A 15,685-nucleotide genomic window follows, 5' to 3' on the forward strand; every position below is an offset into this window, starting at 1 on the left:
CTAAATCAAGTGTCAAAGGCCAATGTTTGAAATTCTGCATATAACAGAGAAGAAAATCTAGAACCACGATGGCCAACCTCTGGCACACGTACCAGAGGTCGCACGTAGAGCCCTCTCTGCTGGCATGCACGCCGTCGCCCCAGATCAGATCTCCGTGGCATTTCTTTCGTGAGCTTCTGTTTCCCTGCAAATGACAAAACAGAAGCTCACGAAAGAAAAAGATCTTACCGCGCGCTGCTGGTGTTGGGATGCCCCGCCTTCTGCCGGCCAGCTGGTCTTCGAGTCTCTGATGCACATGCATGCACATTCTCTCGCACATTCACATGCATGCTCGCACACATGATCACAGATGCTTGCGCACATGTTTGCGTGCATGCTTGTGCACATGTTTGCGCATGCTCATGCACATGTTCATGCATGCTCTCATGTACCTTTCAGTTTGGGCATGTGTGCACATGCAGTTTGGGCACTTGGTGTCTAAAAGGTTCTCCAATACTGATCTAAAAGAATAAAGGTACCTGACTATGCTAGTGACCTCTTCTGCCCATTCTGGGAAGGAAAGCTAATTATGGTCCACATAAAACCACTGTGGCTCTTAAACATCCTCACAAGTTGCTTAGTTGGGTGACTTTGTGAACTTTATGATCCCACTGCTACTTGAAACACAGGTAAGCCCTTTGCACCCAGTCTTCCCTTGTCTCCTCTAACCATTCCCTCTGCAAACAGGAAGGCTTGTCTAAAGTTGTTGTCAGAAGCTTAGGTGGAGTTTCCAACACTTGGATGAACAGAAAATTATAAATGGTATTATGTGGGTCAATATCCAGATTTTATTTTGCCTGGTAGCCCACAGACTCCTCTAAAACTTTGACCAGAAGAAGTAAAAGCTCTTGATTGGGCAGGAAATCCAAACACAGAACTCATGAGCACCATGGTACCTGTTGTCCCTCAAGTAGCACTGATAGCCCTCCAAAACTGTGTTATCACATGACGTGGCAAGACAACATATAAGACTTAAAAGGCTATAGGTCGTGCAATATATATTTTTTTAAATGGGGTATTCTAAATAAATTGTGCTTTTTCTTCGGAGGTCTTGCATTCATTTTTTATTTAAGGGTTCTTAGATTTAAATATATATTGGGAATCTTGCCACAAATCTGATACACAATACAAATTACACTATATTCGTTTAATTGCAGTATTTCTCAACCTTGACAGCTTGAAGAAGTGTGGACTTCAACTCCAATAGCTGGCTGAGGAATTCTGGGTGTTGAAGTCCACATATCTTCAAGTTGTCAAAGTTCAGAAACCTGGTCTAGTAGCTGATAATTTGTTGGATTCAAATGTGTTAGTTAGTCAGTGCTGAGGGGATATTTCTGCATTTTCACGCATTGCTTATTTGTACATTACAGTATAGGACTGAGCTCGGTCCCTGAAATGATTGTTGCCCTACTAGTTACACAGTGCCTACATATAATGTCAGTAGAAATAGCCAACACTACTGAGATTGTTTCGTAGAAAATTTTCTATAGATCAACATCCCTATGGATGGGATGGATCACAGCTTCCATCATCCATCACCAAGCACTTCTATGTTGAGGGTTATGAGAATTGTAATCCCAATAAATTGAACAAGTGCCAGCTGGTAAAGAAGAACTGTTAATGCTAAAATACTTATATTCAGAATAATTCTTTTGGCTTTATAGGACCCTAAGTCAAATATTTTCTTCTGGCCATTTCTAAACAGGACACAGTATAGCAAGAGAGAATGGCACAGGTAGTCCTTGACTTATGACTACAATTGAGACCAAAATTTCCAATGCTAAGCAAGACAGCTGTTAAATGAGGTCGTCTTCATTTTATGACTTTTCTTGCCCAGCTGCAATTGTTAAGTTAGTAACATGGTTCTTAAGTGAATGTGGCTTCCCCCGTTGACTTTGATTGTTAGGTCACAAAAGGTGACATGTCCCCAGGACACTGCAACTGTCATAAATAACAATTTCCAAGCATCTGAATTTTGATCATGTGACCATAAGGATGCTGCAATGGTCATGTGAAAAATGGTCATAAGTCAGTGCAATTGTAACTTTGGTTATAAATTGAGGACAATCTGTAATATGGTGGCTGGTTGATATGGTAAATGGATGCTCATGACTTTCATATAGAAAAATATGCCTGCTGTATCAAGGAATTAATTTCCCAGTAATTGTCATTAGTTATTTGAGAGGCAGGGGAACTGGATTTCTGAGAACAGTTTCTGTAACTGTGGTGTTGCCATGGAGTTTTGATGGCTGTGCAATCTGCCTAGACACATTTATTGTCTGAAATCAAGAACCTTGGTCTTCAGTCCACACCAGAAATGAACTAGTCTTTATTTTTCAAAACAGTCTAGTCTACACAGAGGCCAATAATCCTCTATTTGCTCCTTTAAATGGTTCCTGGACAAAACAAACTTTTATGACTGAGTTCTGTTCAAAGCTGAAAAGCATTTCAGAACATAGTTATGTTTGGGATCTCTTTCTCTCTTTAGTGATTGAGTAACATGGTCAATCTGGCAAATCACATAAAATCGTTTTTGAGATTTGGGACAGTAATACATCTGTACTTTGCCTAGCAATCTGATTTCAAGAATTGCCACATTATATGGGATGTTTATTTTGAGGCAGAAGCAATTCAGTTTTTGGAAAATGCCTCTTAAACTATCAAGCAAGCAAGTCTGAATCCAAGGAATTGCATTACATTGAGGAAGATTTGTTTCTTTTTATCTGCATGGTTTTTAAAAACGTTCTTTTCCATCTATGAGGAAATTATATTTATTGTGCTTATACTGTATATTATGGAATGTAATGATTCACAGCAGGATCAAGTCCTCCAAACTTATCTTCCCCACTGCAGCACAATGATTGGATGATGTTTTTCCTTTTGACTGATGATGTGCAGATGAGAATGGACAGCAAAGCTAAGAAATCCATCAATTATTTTGGTCATTATCTGCTGCATCAGGAAGGGTGATTTAATACTTTTTCCCCTTAAAGCCAATCAAGCATTCAAACTTTTTATTGTAGGAATTTGCATTGCCTACAATTGTAAAATGGCTTTAACTAAACAACTAAACTAACTAAAAACTCTTATTTTTCAGATTGACCAGGATATATTAAGAGCATCTAAAACACCTTAATTATTATCAGTATTGGAATATGCTTTATATAATCCTAAATACTTAATGCAGGACATGTAATCCTTGAATTTGCAGGAGTTCATTTAGTGATTGTTCAAAGTTACAGCAGCACTGAAAAAAGTGACACGACCATTTTCACACTTACGACCATTGCAGCATCCCTATGGTCACATTATCAAAATTCAGATGCTTGGCAACTGGTTCATATTTATGATGGTTACAATGTCCTGGCATCATGTTATCAATTTTTGCGAACTTCTGATAAGCACCATCAATGGGGAAGCCAGATTCACGTAATAACAGTGTTACTAACTTAACTGCAGTGATTCACTTAACAACTGTGGCAAGAAAGGTCGTAAAATGAGGCAAAACTCACTTAACAAATGTTTCACTTAGCAACATAAATTTTGGGCTCAATTGTCGCAATTCAAAGACTACCTGTAGTGCAGGGGTGAAATCCAGCAGATTCTGACAGGTTCTGGAGAACTGGTAGCGGAAATTTTGAGTAGTTCGGAGAAGTGGCAAACACCACCTCTGGCTGGCCCCCGAGTGGGGTGGGGATGGAGATTTTGCAATATCCTTCCCCCAGGAATAGAATAGAATAGAATAGAATAGAATAGAATAGAATAGAATAGAATAGAATAGAATAGAATAGAATAGAATAGAATAACAGAGTTGGAAGGGCCCTTGGAGGTCTTCTAGTCCAACCCCCTGCCCAGTCAGGAAATCCTACACCACTTCAGACAAATGGTTAGCCAACATCTTAAAAATTTCCAGTGTTGGGGCATTCACAACTTCTGCAGGCAAGTTGTTCCACTTATTAATTGTTCTGTCAGGAAATTTCTCCTTAGTTCTAAATTGCTTCTCTCCTTGATTAGTTTCCACCCATTGCTTCTTGTTCTACCCTCAGGTGCTTTGAAGAATAGTTTGACTCCCTCTTCTTTGTGGCAGCCCCTGAGATATTGGAACACTGCTATCATGTCTCCCCTAGTCCTTCTCTTCATCAAACTAGACATACCCAGTTCCTGCAACCGTTCTTCATATGTTTTAGCCTCCAGTCCCCTAATCATCTTTGTTGCTCTTCTCTACACTCTTTCTAGAGTCTCAACATCTTTTTTACATCGTGGCGACCAAAACTGAATGCAATATTCCAAGTGTGGCCTTACCAAGGGATTATAAAGTGGTATTAACACTTCACATGATCTTGATTCTATTCCTGTTTATGCAGCCCAGAACTGTGTTGGCTTTTTTGGCAGCTGCTGCACACTGCTGGTTCATATCTAAATGGTTGTCCACTAAGACTCCAAGATCCCTCTCACGGTTACTACTATTGAGCAAAGTACCACATATACTGTACCTGTGCATTTTGGTTTTCTTCACTAAATGTAGAACCTTGCTTTTTTTCCACTGCTGAATTTCATTTTGTTAGATAGCGCCCAATGTTCAAGTCTGTCAAGATCCTTCTGTATCTTGAGCCTATCTTCTGGAGTGTTGGCTATTCAGTGGGGAGTGCGGAGGGAATGGGGATTTTGCAGTATCCTTCCACTAGAGTGGGGTGGGAATGGAGATTTTGCAGTATCCTTCCCTTGCCACACCTAAGCCACGCCCACAGAACCCATAGTAAAAAAAAATTGGATTTCACCACTGCTGTAGTGCATCTTGAAGCCAACATGCCAAGTATTAAGGCTTAGACTAATGGACTAGGATTCTAATCTCAAATTTTAGAAACGTTTGATTCTACAGGCCATTGTAAAAGCCCCGATTGATACGTGCTTGAGAGGGGTGTGTGTGTGTGTGTGTGTGTGTGTGTGTGTGTGTTCCTGTTGGTTATAGTGTGTGCCTCTGTCACAAGGTCAATCTTAATTGTCCTTATGTCTTTTGGCTTGTCTTTGTTGTGTAGATGGCATCTGGGCAGTTTATTTGTGGGTTTGGGGAAGTAGGTATGAATGGGTTCTTTGGCTAATTATTCTTGTCCATGTAATTGGTTTTACTATTTATCAGTTGATTGAGCAATCTTTGCAGCCAATCTTTGTTAAAATGTACCTATTGGATTGCAACATAATTTCAAGTCTTCATGAATTATTTGAGGCAGAGGAGGAAAGAATCATCTATCATTATTACCAATTATTAAAATTCTTCCCATAAACTTTTTCTACAAAAAGTAAAATTTTCTCCACTATTAGTATAGAAGAGTGTTTCAACACTTATAGACCCTGGTCTGTCTTTTAAACCCCTTCCTTCTCCTCTGGGATTTCCTTCTATTGCTATTTTCTTCTTTATTAAAGGGCAGCTGATAAACCACTGGCACCTTCCCAAGGTTGGCCTTGGTTGTGCCTCTTTTTCTCCCCCCCCCCCTTCCCCCAGACACTTCAATCTCTGTGAAGAAAATTCCTTCTTTTATTTGTCTACTTTTTATAGCTATGGCTCTTCCAAACCCACACATCCCTCCTCCATCTGTTTCAAGGTTGCAGCTTTCATAAGCAATTTTGCAGTGCTGACACTGGGCCAAAAGGCTTAAATAGGAGGGGAGGAAAGCATTCCAGGTGCCTGCAATTTTCTCAGCAGCTTGTTCTTCCACACCCTGTTGTGATTGGGTAATGGGTTCCTGTGTCTTTACCCAAAGATAAACCACTTTTATCCAATTTGGGGTAATTTACACAGGGTTGCCTTAGATGTTAATATGGAATGGCAAACATTATTGCATGTATTTAAAAGCATTTTTAAATTATGTTCCAAAAACATGGGGCTTATAGCTACAAGAGAAACTATGGATTTACTAAAGGAAGATAAATCTTGAAAAGATAGAGCTACCCCAATTTGAATGACATATTTTGTTTATGGGATAGCTTTTATAATCAAAATATGTTACCTTGCATCTCTAGCTTTATTTGCTTAAAATTGGGGTGAATTTATATTTCTCATAAGTAATATGTCTTGGTTATTTTTTAGTATTTGATGTCTTTTTTTTCTTTTTGCTGTAATACTCATTTGGATTTTTACAACCCAGATCTGACAGATTTCTATCTGCTACTTCAGTAAAAAGTAACCCAGCATAAATCCGATTAAAATTACAGAACATTTTATTTTTGTTCCTAAATACTATCATTTTTTTTAAATTAATTTTTTTTAAAAAGACACAACATAACACACACACACACAAAACATATATTTCCTTTTTACAAGAGTTTTGTAACAATATTCTTCTATTATTTACATTTTCCTCCTGCTCTTCTTTGATAAATCCTTTTAGGTGGATTGTTTGGGGTTTTATTTTTTTTTGCTCTGCAGTGTCACCATGTATTTTCATATTTACAACTACTTCTTGTGACCCTTAGTGTAATTTGTTGGTATTTTAGATCCTAGTTACAGGCAGCTTCATATTGGTGGCTAATGAACAAATGGTTACTGCAAACAAATGACACCTATTTCTTTATTTCCAGCATGGTTGGTTGTATGGCTGTTGAGATAGTTTCTTTGTGGAGGATTTTATTTTATTTATTTTTTTTTTGCAATTCACAGTACAATATCTATCACTGATGCATATGCACTGCTGGGTAGAGAAAGAGAATAGCCTCGATACTGTATTTCCACACCGGTGACTGGGTAATATAAATCCCTAGAGGAAATGGTTGAAGTCAGGCTAGCCGAACAGCAAATAGCAAAACAGATAAAAGCACCGAACGTTGTCTCTTGTCTACCAAAACTGGAAAAGAATACTTTGGATCATATTTATGTTTCGTGATTATGTGTACTGTGTACCTTACGCCGGTTTCTCTGGAGCTTAGGCTACAATTGGCAGCTCTCGCGATTGCCTTCGAATAATAACTGGTTTCTTCCTTGCCCTTCAACACTTTGTTTGCAATTACGACTAAGCCCATTGCGAAATAAAACAACCTGGTGAAGCAATGGGTGTAGCAAAGCCGGTTTTGTTACTCGATTCGATTAGTTAGGACCCAGCCACGTAGTTTCGGTGCAACGCTCAAACACTAGGAGACAATTGGGGGGGGGGGGGGGATGGAGAAGAGGCGCCAGCATGCCTGCAGGGTGTTATCTCGCCCCATCCCCCTCTCTATAGTACTTTGGGGGGGAGGGAGTTTTGCTTTGAAGTGCGTTTGCACTAATATTTCTCCCCAAAGGATAAAGTAGCAAGGGGAGGGGGTGCGGAGATGCAAGACCACAGCGGAGGACCCACTGCTTAGCGCCGCCCACCCTATTAACCTAAGCTCCGAAACAAACGCTCGGCTCGTCCCTCAGATTTTTATTTTTTATTTTTTTTGCAAGCTAAAAGCGCCCCCCCCCCCAAAAAAAGGGGGTTCCGGGCGGGAGAAGAGGCGGGTTTTTTAGGGGGAGGCTCCTCCTCGGCACGCGCTCTCGGCTCGCACCCCTGGTGCTCCCCACCGTCCCTCCCCTCCCCCTCCTCTGTCCTCCTTGCTCTGCCAACCTAGCTCTGGCAACTGAAGGACACGGAGATTAGCCGATGAGGAGGCCGCGTCTCCCAAAACCGGCCAATAAGAGCATCGAGGAGGGGCGGGAAGCTCGGCCAGAGTCAAGTGCGCGTGCGGATGGTTGCTAGCGGCGCTTCCCCCTTTCCTCCCCCCCCCGCCCTTCTCACTTTTGTTGTGGCTCGGAGGGAGCTGCGGTGCCGGCAGGAGCGACGGGAAGCCCCCCCACCCCCACGCCTCCTCCCCGTTTTTGGTTTTGGTGGGGCTGGGTGGGGGAGAGGAAGGAGGAATGATCCCCCCTTCCCCTTAGGCGCTAAGCCTCCTTGCTTGGGAAGGAGGGGAGCTGTCCCTTGTGGACGTGGGCACCGAGCTAAACGAGGGAGCCCTCTCCCCACTTGCACGCCCAGGAAGCCCAGGAAGAAAGATAAAAGCGGCCCTCCATCCCTTGAACCTGCCAAAAGGGTCGGGGGGGGGGGGAAGAAACCACGCGTGTCTGTCTCAGGTAAGTGAAGAGGTGTGTGTGTTTGTGCAAGGTGAAGGGCATAAAAGATCCCCCCCTTCCCAATTCCCTCTATCTGCGATATGGAGGGGAAGCCTACCCGGTTCCCCCATTTGTGTTTTGGGGGGGGGGGGGATTCCCACTTTTTTCCCTGGCTACTGCAGCGTCGTCTCCTTGTTTCGCCGAAGCTTTTTGCAGAGCTTTCCTTGCAAAGGCTTCGTTCTTTTAAAGGGGACCCCAAGATGCTCTCTTCCCCACGGTTAGACAAGTCTTCTTAAAAGAGGGAAAGGGTCCTGCTTTACTTTTCCCATCTGTTCTTCCTGGCCTCCTTTCAGCAGTTTGAGAAATTCGGGAAGTTTAAAAGGGTGGCTTCAAGCTTTTTTGTTGTTGTTGTTGTTGTTGTTGGTATCCCCAAAGACCATATATCAAAGATTGCCTCCTGACCCAACATTTGAAAGAGGGCTAAATTTATTTATGCAGAACTTTGCCAATCCGTACAGTACACCGTGCATATGGTAAAGTGGACAATGATCATTTTTGTTTTTAAAATGCTATTAATGTTTTTCTGCAAAAGAACTGGAAATTAATGCCATTTAACAGTCCTCATAATTACAACACTCAAGAATCTGTATTTAAGTATAGTATTGGCTTCCACACTAATTAAAAAAAATCACTATTGTATGAATGCTTACAGTAATTTGTTAAATATGTATATTAGCAGGCTTGGAGAAAAATGCATGCTAATATTTTAGGAATCCTATGTCTTTTCCTTTTTTGTTCAAGTCCTGTGCTTTTATTTTTCTGTCCAACAGGCGCAAATCATTCTGCCAAATTAATACATAAAGTATCTTTTAAATGTTTTGCTACATTAAATGTAGCAGTTTCCTCATTTAATAACCAAGTTGGAAGCGATATGATCACTAAGTGAATGATCACATAACAGAGAGTGAGAAAGAGACATTACTCTTGTTCCTGTATGCATTGTCAGGTGCATAAATTTGGTCATAAATGTGTGCACTCGTCCAAAAACCTTTGGGTTGCAAAAATCCAGATGGCCATCATATAGCAGCAAATAATTTTTGCAGCCTAGATCTAGTAAACTTACAATACTTATTGATATGTGGTTTTCACATTTGATGTGATTGGGGTCACAGAACCAACCACAGTAATAATAAATGTCTCTGTAGATTGCAGAGAATTCACCTATGTGTGGTGGCTAAATCTATGTTTATGTATTTGTGGAATTTCAAGGATGATTCATTTTTTCTGGTAAATACAATATGTGTCTCAAAGCCAAATGTCAATGTCTGTTGCTCATGTGACCTGATAACTTCAAATAAGAGATTGTCTTGCTTGAAAACACTTATCTCAAAAGAAAACACATCTAAAGAAAAATTAGAAACATATCTTTCAAAAAATGTAAACATGCCCCCAGAATAGCTGAACTTAAAAGAAAAAAAAAACACTTAAGATTGTAACTGTAATATTCTTTCTATTGAGAGCATTCCCATAGGGAATCATTTTGAAGAAAGACATGGTGGGCAAGAATGAAGGGGTGGCAGAGCTGAAGTCAAATGTGGTTTTTTTTCTCCTGATATTTTTCTTTTAAACTCCCAAATGGGATAAATAGCTTCTCTCTAAAGTCTGAACAGATTGCTTGCAATAAACAACAGTTTGAGATTAATGCATGAGAACTGGTGTTCAGTACAAAAACTTGCATGAGTTTAAGTCTGATACTATAGTCACTCTTTTGAAAAGCATTTTTGACATAAAGGTGGTAAGTTCCCTTTAATTGTATAGATTTTTCAGATAATTGGAACTGTCAGGCAGAAGGAATAGCTGCTGAGTTAGTACTGTACTTGTCTAATTTGTATTCTTAAAAATTCTGACACAAGAAATGGTTAGTCTCATTGAACAAGGATGATTTGCTTAGCATTGGATGAGTGAACTTCAGGGCAAAACTGGGTGACCCTACATTCCAACATTCAGATTTCATTTTGCGAGTTTTACTAAAACAAATAAATCTATTTCTGGTAACTATCTTCTTTTGTCCACTCAAAATTACATTGATGAACTTTTTTGTCTGCAGAGAACTAGGCGCAAAATCCATGCCTATTTTCCTTTTCAATTGGCAAAACAAAACATTTTGTCAAACATACTTTCTGATGCTGTATTGGAACAAATGAATTGACTCAAGCAACCGATGCAAAGTGCCCATGCTTTATTGAGTTTGACCTTTAGATATTGGGATTGGTCTCCCCTGTGGGCTTAGCAAATGGTTAATATAATTCAAAGGGTGAATTATGGTTAATATAATTCAAAGGATGTTGCCACCCTGCTTTTTTTTTTACTAACTCCCATTAGATCTAGCCAGTATGACCAGTGGCAAGAGATTGTAATAATTCCAAGGCATGAGGAAGTTCTTACTACAATGTGGAATAATGCATTTAAGCACATGAAATAAGCAAGACATATGGGTAAATTTACTCATTATTTTTCCTTTATTTACAGAGCTTCTCTAATTCAAAATGAAGAGTGCCCGTGGCAGCAGTTCTTCCTTTCAGGGAAACGGTGTCAATGGTGTGGACCTCATTCTTACAGGGCTGCCTATGCAAGTGCTTCAGCGTCCTAGCAGTGCCTCTCCAGGCAAACACATTGCTCGTTCCATTTCTGTCATTACAGAAAACAAACCCAAGAGGAATATCCTGGTGAGTACTGATGTTGTAACAAGCATTATTCTTCTAAAGCTTATGGTTTATATTCATTTCACTCCTAGGGAATAGATTTGGTTTAAATGTAATCTTTAACTTCTATTGATGTACAAAGTAATAATGTGTCTTCAATTTGTCTGGATGAAGAGCTTTGCGGAGGGGGGGGGAGAGGAGAGAGAGAGGGAGAGAAGCCAGTGGTATAGCAGATAAGAGGTTGTATTAGCAGTGGAGAAACCCAGATTCTCTTCACTTTCAACCTCAGAAGCTGTAACTTTATGTAACTTTGTGTAACTTTGGGCCGGTCATTGTCCCAGCCCCACCTATCTTACTAGTAGTTTTTACTAGTGTTTTTGTGGCAAAAAAGAAGGAAGCACTATATACCTTGCCTTGGTTGTCCCAAAAAGCACCTTGGGGACAACCATGACCTGGATGACTGAGAATCGCTACAGACTTTTAGCTATACAATTTGGAATGAACACCCTTTGAATGGTGTGGGAGTAGGAGTGGATATCCAGAGGAAAAATTGCATAGTACAGGAACCAGGAACACTACTCCGGTGACCCTGAAGACATAGATAAACCTCCAAGTGCTTCAACGACCCTCTAAAAGGATGCAGATTACCAGCTCTGTGCAAGGAATATACATCCTTCCATTCCCCACTATCCTATCAGAGCTGAAGTAGTTTCTTGGATGAGAAGCAAAGTGTCTTCAAAAGAAAAAACAAAGTCCAGTTGCCTCCTGAAAAAGCACCTTTGGGACTACCTTGCTTTGTATAGCGTTTGGAGCTACCAAATGAAAGGTAGGATCTACATCCAACAAAAAGAACAATAGTTGCCTTGACAAAATACTTCACATTGTCTAGAAACCTCCTTACCTCTGTCACAAAAGGCAAAAGAAGCTTCTCTTAGAAATGCTGGAGAATGTGGAGAAAGCATTGCCTTCCAATCTTTGCTTAGTTTTCCCCAGCACTAATCAGAACCAGAAGATGCTTCCCTGCAGGGGTTTTGCACATGGGGAAGTTCCTGCTTTTTGCAAATTTTACAGGATGCTGAGGGAGATCTGTGAAGCAGAAGAAGGTGAAGTAGTGTAGTTCTTCTTTTCTTTTAAGATGCAAGAAGGCCATGTTTCACAAAACACTTTGAAGACGGTGCTTTCCTCAGATTTCCTTTAAATTAACATTCCTTCAGAGTCTGGCAAAGCCCCAAATCCTGGACAGTCTTAATTTTCAAACTTTTTCAATGGCAGAAATTTAATAGCTTAATAATAATCATTTATCTATTTATATGTTATCCCTTCCTCCCCTCCTCCCTCAAGAGGCAAAGCACTATTGACAGAAAATTGGCAATAAAATGAAAAGAAAATGCAAAATTAATATTTCTAATGTAAAAAAACCCAACAACCTGATTTTCAGTGCTGAAGCAGGAGCAGATGGTAGAATGCATTTAAGATCCTTCTCTAACCCCACTTGTTTCCCATAGAGAAGTCTGTAACCCACTTTGAAAACATTAGTCTGGTAGAAAACTGCAGAATCATGAGAGATCCCAGAATTTTAACTTGAGTAAGGCTACAACATTGCAGTATCCCTCTATAATAAGCATCCCTCTATAAAAAATGTTTCATTCATGTACTGTATGCCTTATAGCCAAGGGAAGTTGCAGTTACATATTATTTTGGATTACAACAATGTACTAACAAATTCAATCAATTAGACCTGTAAATTGGGTTGGGGGTAGAGCAGAATCCTAGCTGTAAGTTATTAAAGTCATTTGTTGGAATTGTGAGATACTAACACACAGGAAACTCATGAAAGAAAGGTGTTTGAGAAATAAGCCATCTGTGTTATAATGCACTCTGTTGCTCTGCTCAACAATAGATAGGGATTATGCAGAGTTCATAGGGATGTGTGACACTCTATCAATTCTTTTTTTTTTTTTTTTTTACTATATTAAAACCTTTGCCATTCATGTGAGAGAGTACAGAAGAAACTATGGGGCACACTTCATGACCATCAGTGGAGAAATTTTCTAAAATTTCAAAACGGAAAGAATCAAACAGCTTTCAGAACAAGCTGTCATGATAGTCAAAGAAAGAATGAAAGGGTTGTACAGCAAGAAGAAAGCATGACAGCTGAACATAGATTTCAAGAGAAGCAAAAACCAAAACCCAAGGAAATTGACAAATAGAGGAAAATAAGAAGATAAAACATTAAACTTTAAAAAAAGAAGAAAGAAAATATGGGAAAATCTTTAGTATCGGATATTGAATAGTTATTACAGAAGGAGTCTAGTAGAGGCAAATTGGGTTAAATAAAGACAATACTGAAAGTGTTCAAATAGGATTACAGAATGATATATATAAATGTTTGCAAAGATAGAAGATATTAAAAAACCAAATAAAAAAGTTGACATGAAATACAGATACTGAAAAAGAGTGTAGAAAAAGAGAGATATTTAAATTGTTGACCTGGAGATGGTTACTGAGAGTACCATTGACTACAAGAACAATCTAATTAATCCTACATAAACAATCCCTTCTTCCCCAGTCTTGGCCAATATTGTGAATCTATATTGCCAGTCACTTGACTGAGCTGATAGGTCTGTTTAGTGAGGCTTTTTGCCTCACTAAATCTACACAAAACACACAACTCTGTGGGAACTTTAATTTTTTTTTTTTTTTTTTTTGCTGCTTAAAACTTAAGGAATACTTTTAAGACAAAATAACCCATTTAGTCATTAATTCAATCTATACAATACTGTAGATTATACCGAATTCCTGATGCATAAAAATAACACTACATGACCATCCCCCAGGTAGATATAACCTTGAATCAGATCATTATATTGAATGTTCTTGGCCATAAACTTTTTACTTTTTCTACTTATCAGTAAAAATGGATAAAACAGCATTGCTAGTAGGGCAGAACAAGATGCCATCCAAGATCTCAAGAACAACAACATTAGCAAGCTGATAGGAGTCATTTGTCATTATGAATAAACTGAATTATTTCAAGAAAAGTGAGAGACAGCCATCCAATGCCATCTTGTACTAACTTTTATCTTCATAGCACAGCAAAACAGATTCTCATGAATGGGAAACAATACAACTAGTATGACATCGGGACTCAGAAAAAGGGCAAAGTATATTAGAGCATTTCAGCGTTCTAGGACACTCCATTACAAATCCCAGAGTAGCCATTTGGGGAACAAAGAAACTTTGCCAGTATAATTGTGCAAGAAGTTGCTCTGAAGGCTTCAACAATGGATCTTTAACACTTTACAATTGTTACAATTGATGAAGTCCTTGTGTAATTTGCATCTGCATAATCAGTTTTTCCTTTCTTCCCTCCTTGCTCCTCATTCCATTTAAAATCCTATATCAGTGTAACCATACATTGTAGCTGATGAAATGTGCTGTAATTCACCAAACCTATGCCTTTTAATTAAATTATTAGTCTGAAAGGTTCTCCTAATATTCAAATATATCATAAACTAAGATGTATAGTAGAAAAAATAATCAAATACAAGATGGCATTTTTCTCAATAGAATGTGCATGTCTGAATATAATTTGGCTAAATACAGTTGCATGACTATAATTCTTTGTGTAGTGGGTGTTTTCATTTTTTAAAGGGCTGGTGACATGTAGTTCCTCCAAATGAATTCTTATCTGAAGACAGTGCTATTCTGTCATTTGTAATTAACTAAACTAGAATGGTAGAAATGAGGCAGAGTTAAGAGAATTTTTGTCTTGATAAAATACCCATTGTAGGTACTACTTTGCTTTGTTATAACTTGTCTTTCAGGAAGATGCAGGGCTTGCCACCTCTAGAGCTATGAACAATTTACGAAGATCCAACAGTACAACACAGGTTAATCAGCAAATGAATGATGCCATCATGTGAGCATTAAACATTTCTTACTGAAAAATTAAGTAGCCTAGGAGGTCTCTTAGAACCTCTTTTGTTCCTTTGAGTATTCTGGGAAAGCTGAGTGTCTTTGTTTTGGGTTATATCCTTTAGACTGAACATAAAATATTGGAGTAGTTTATAGGAATAAATTATCTTTCAGAAAAGCTCAAAGCAATGCTATGTGTAGACTTCTGCAAGTTTCCAAATTAATTTTGTTATTTTCTTTTTAGCAGTGCAGATCACCATGATGACTTCCTCACGTTGTTTAATAGCAGCTCAACTGGGAGAAAAAAACTAGCAAGTCTAAGCAAAGATTCCCCAGAAAAGAAAACTACGTGGAACATCCTAGTAAGGGCTGAAGTACATGCGCATTCATTAGAAAAGCTTCCGAAGGCATTCCCAAAACTTAGCTTTATGTTGTTAAGCCTGATAATTCTTTTGTAAATGCATGGATTTGTCTAGATTTATTATGTTAAAAATCCATTGTTGCAAAAAATAATAATCCAAATTATTAGCTCATCTGTGTTAAAATTATATTTCCCTTGGGACAAGTACATTGCCATTTGACTGTTTGGAAAATGCAAAATACCCCTATAATGTACTTATCACACATGCCACAGTAATGAGCAATGTATACAATATGCCTAAGTGACTATCACATACAGCTGTTGTGTAAGGTTTGCACTTCCCTCTGGGCAAGAATATACTTCTCTCCATAAAAAAAAAAAAAAGCGGTGGGAAAGCTGCACTCTACAAAAAGACTTCTGCCATCACTTTTTCATAGGCTTTATGGAGCTAAGTGCTGGTGGAGCAGGAAGAGACAAACCTGAGTTAGAAAATACAGAAAAGATTTTATTATACCACAGATGAGCAGGCTTTTACCAAAGCTTTCCTATTGACAAAAATTTAAACTGTTTTTACATTTTCAGCATCTTACTATACTTTGCTTTGTA

The 15,685-nt window shown here is 38.9% G+C and overlaps 1 protein-coding gene across 4 annotated transcripts in view; it reads left to right on the plus strand.

The window, feature by feature from the left end:
* Positions 1-7,319: 7,319 nt before the first annotated feature.
* Positions 7,320-15,685, plus strand: part of CEP131 (centrosomal protein 131) — a 31,068-nt gene continuing 22,702 nt past the window's right edge. Inside the window, exons 1-4 of one of the 4 annotated variants that reach the window (XM_034412779.3) lie at positions 7,320-8,119; positions 10,628-10,824; positions 14,628-14,722; positions 14,963-15,080. In XM_034412779.3, the coding sequence (XP_034268670.2) occupies positions 10,645-10,824; positions 14,628-14,722; positions 14,963-15,080 (393 nt within the window). In that variant the 5' untranslated portion in view covers positions 7,320-8,119; positions 10,628-10,644. The remainder of the gene's footprint in view (positions 8,120-10,627; positions 10,825-14,627; positions 14,723-14,962; positions 15,081-15,685) is intronic. The other 3 variants (XM_034412780.3, XM_034412776.3, XM_034412778.3) reach the window with 3 other exon arrangements.

Source organism: Pantherophis guttatus, chromosome 2 (assembly GCF_059756535.1).
Source record: "Pantherophis guttatus breed Tessera chromosome 2, ASM5975653v1, whole genome shotgun sequence".
Taxonomy (NCBI): Eukaryota; Metazoa; Chordata; class Lepidosauria; order Squamata; family Colubridae; genus Pantherophis; species Pantherophis guttatus.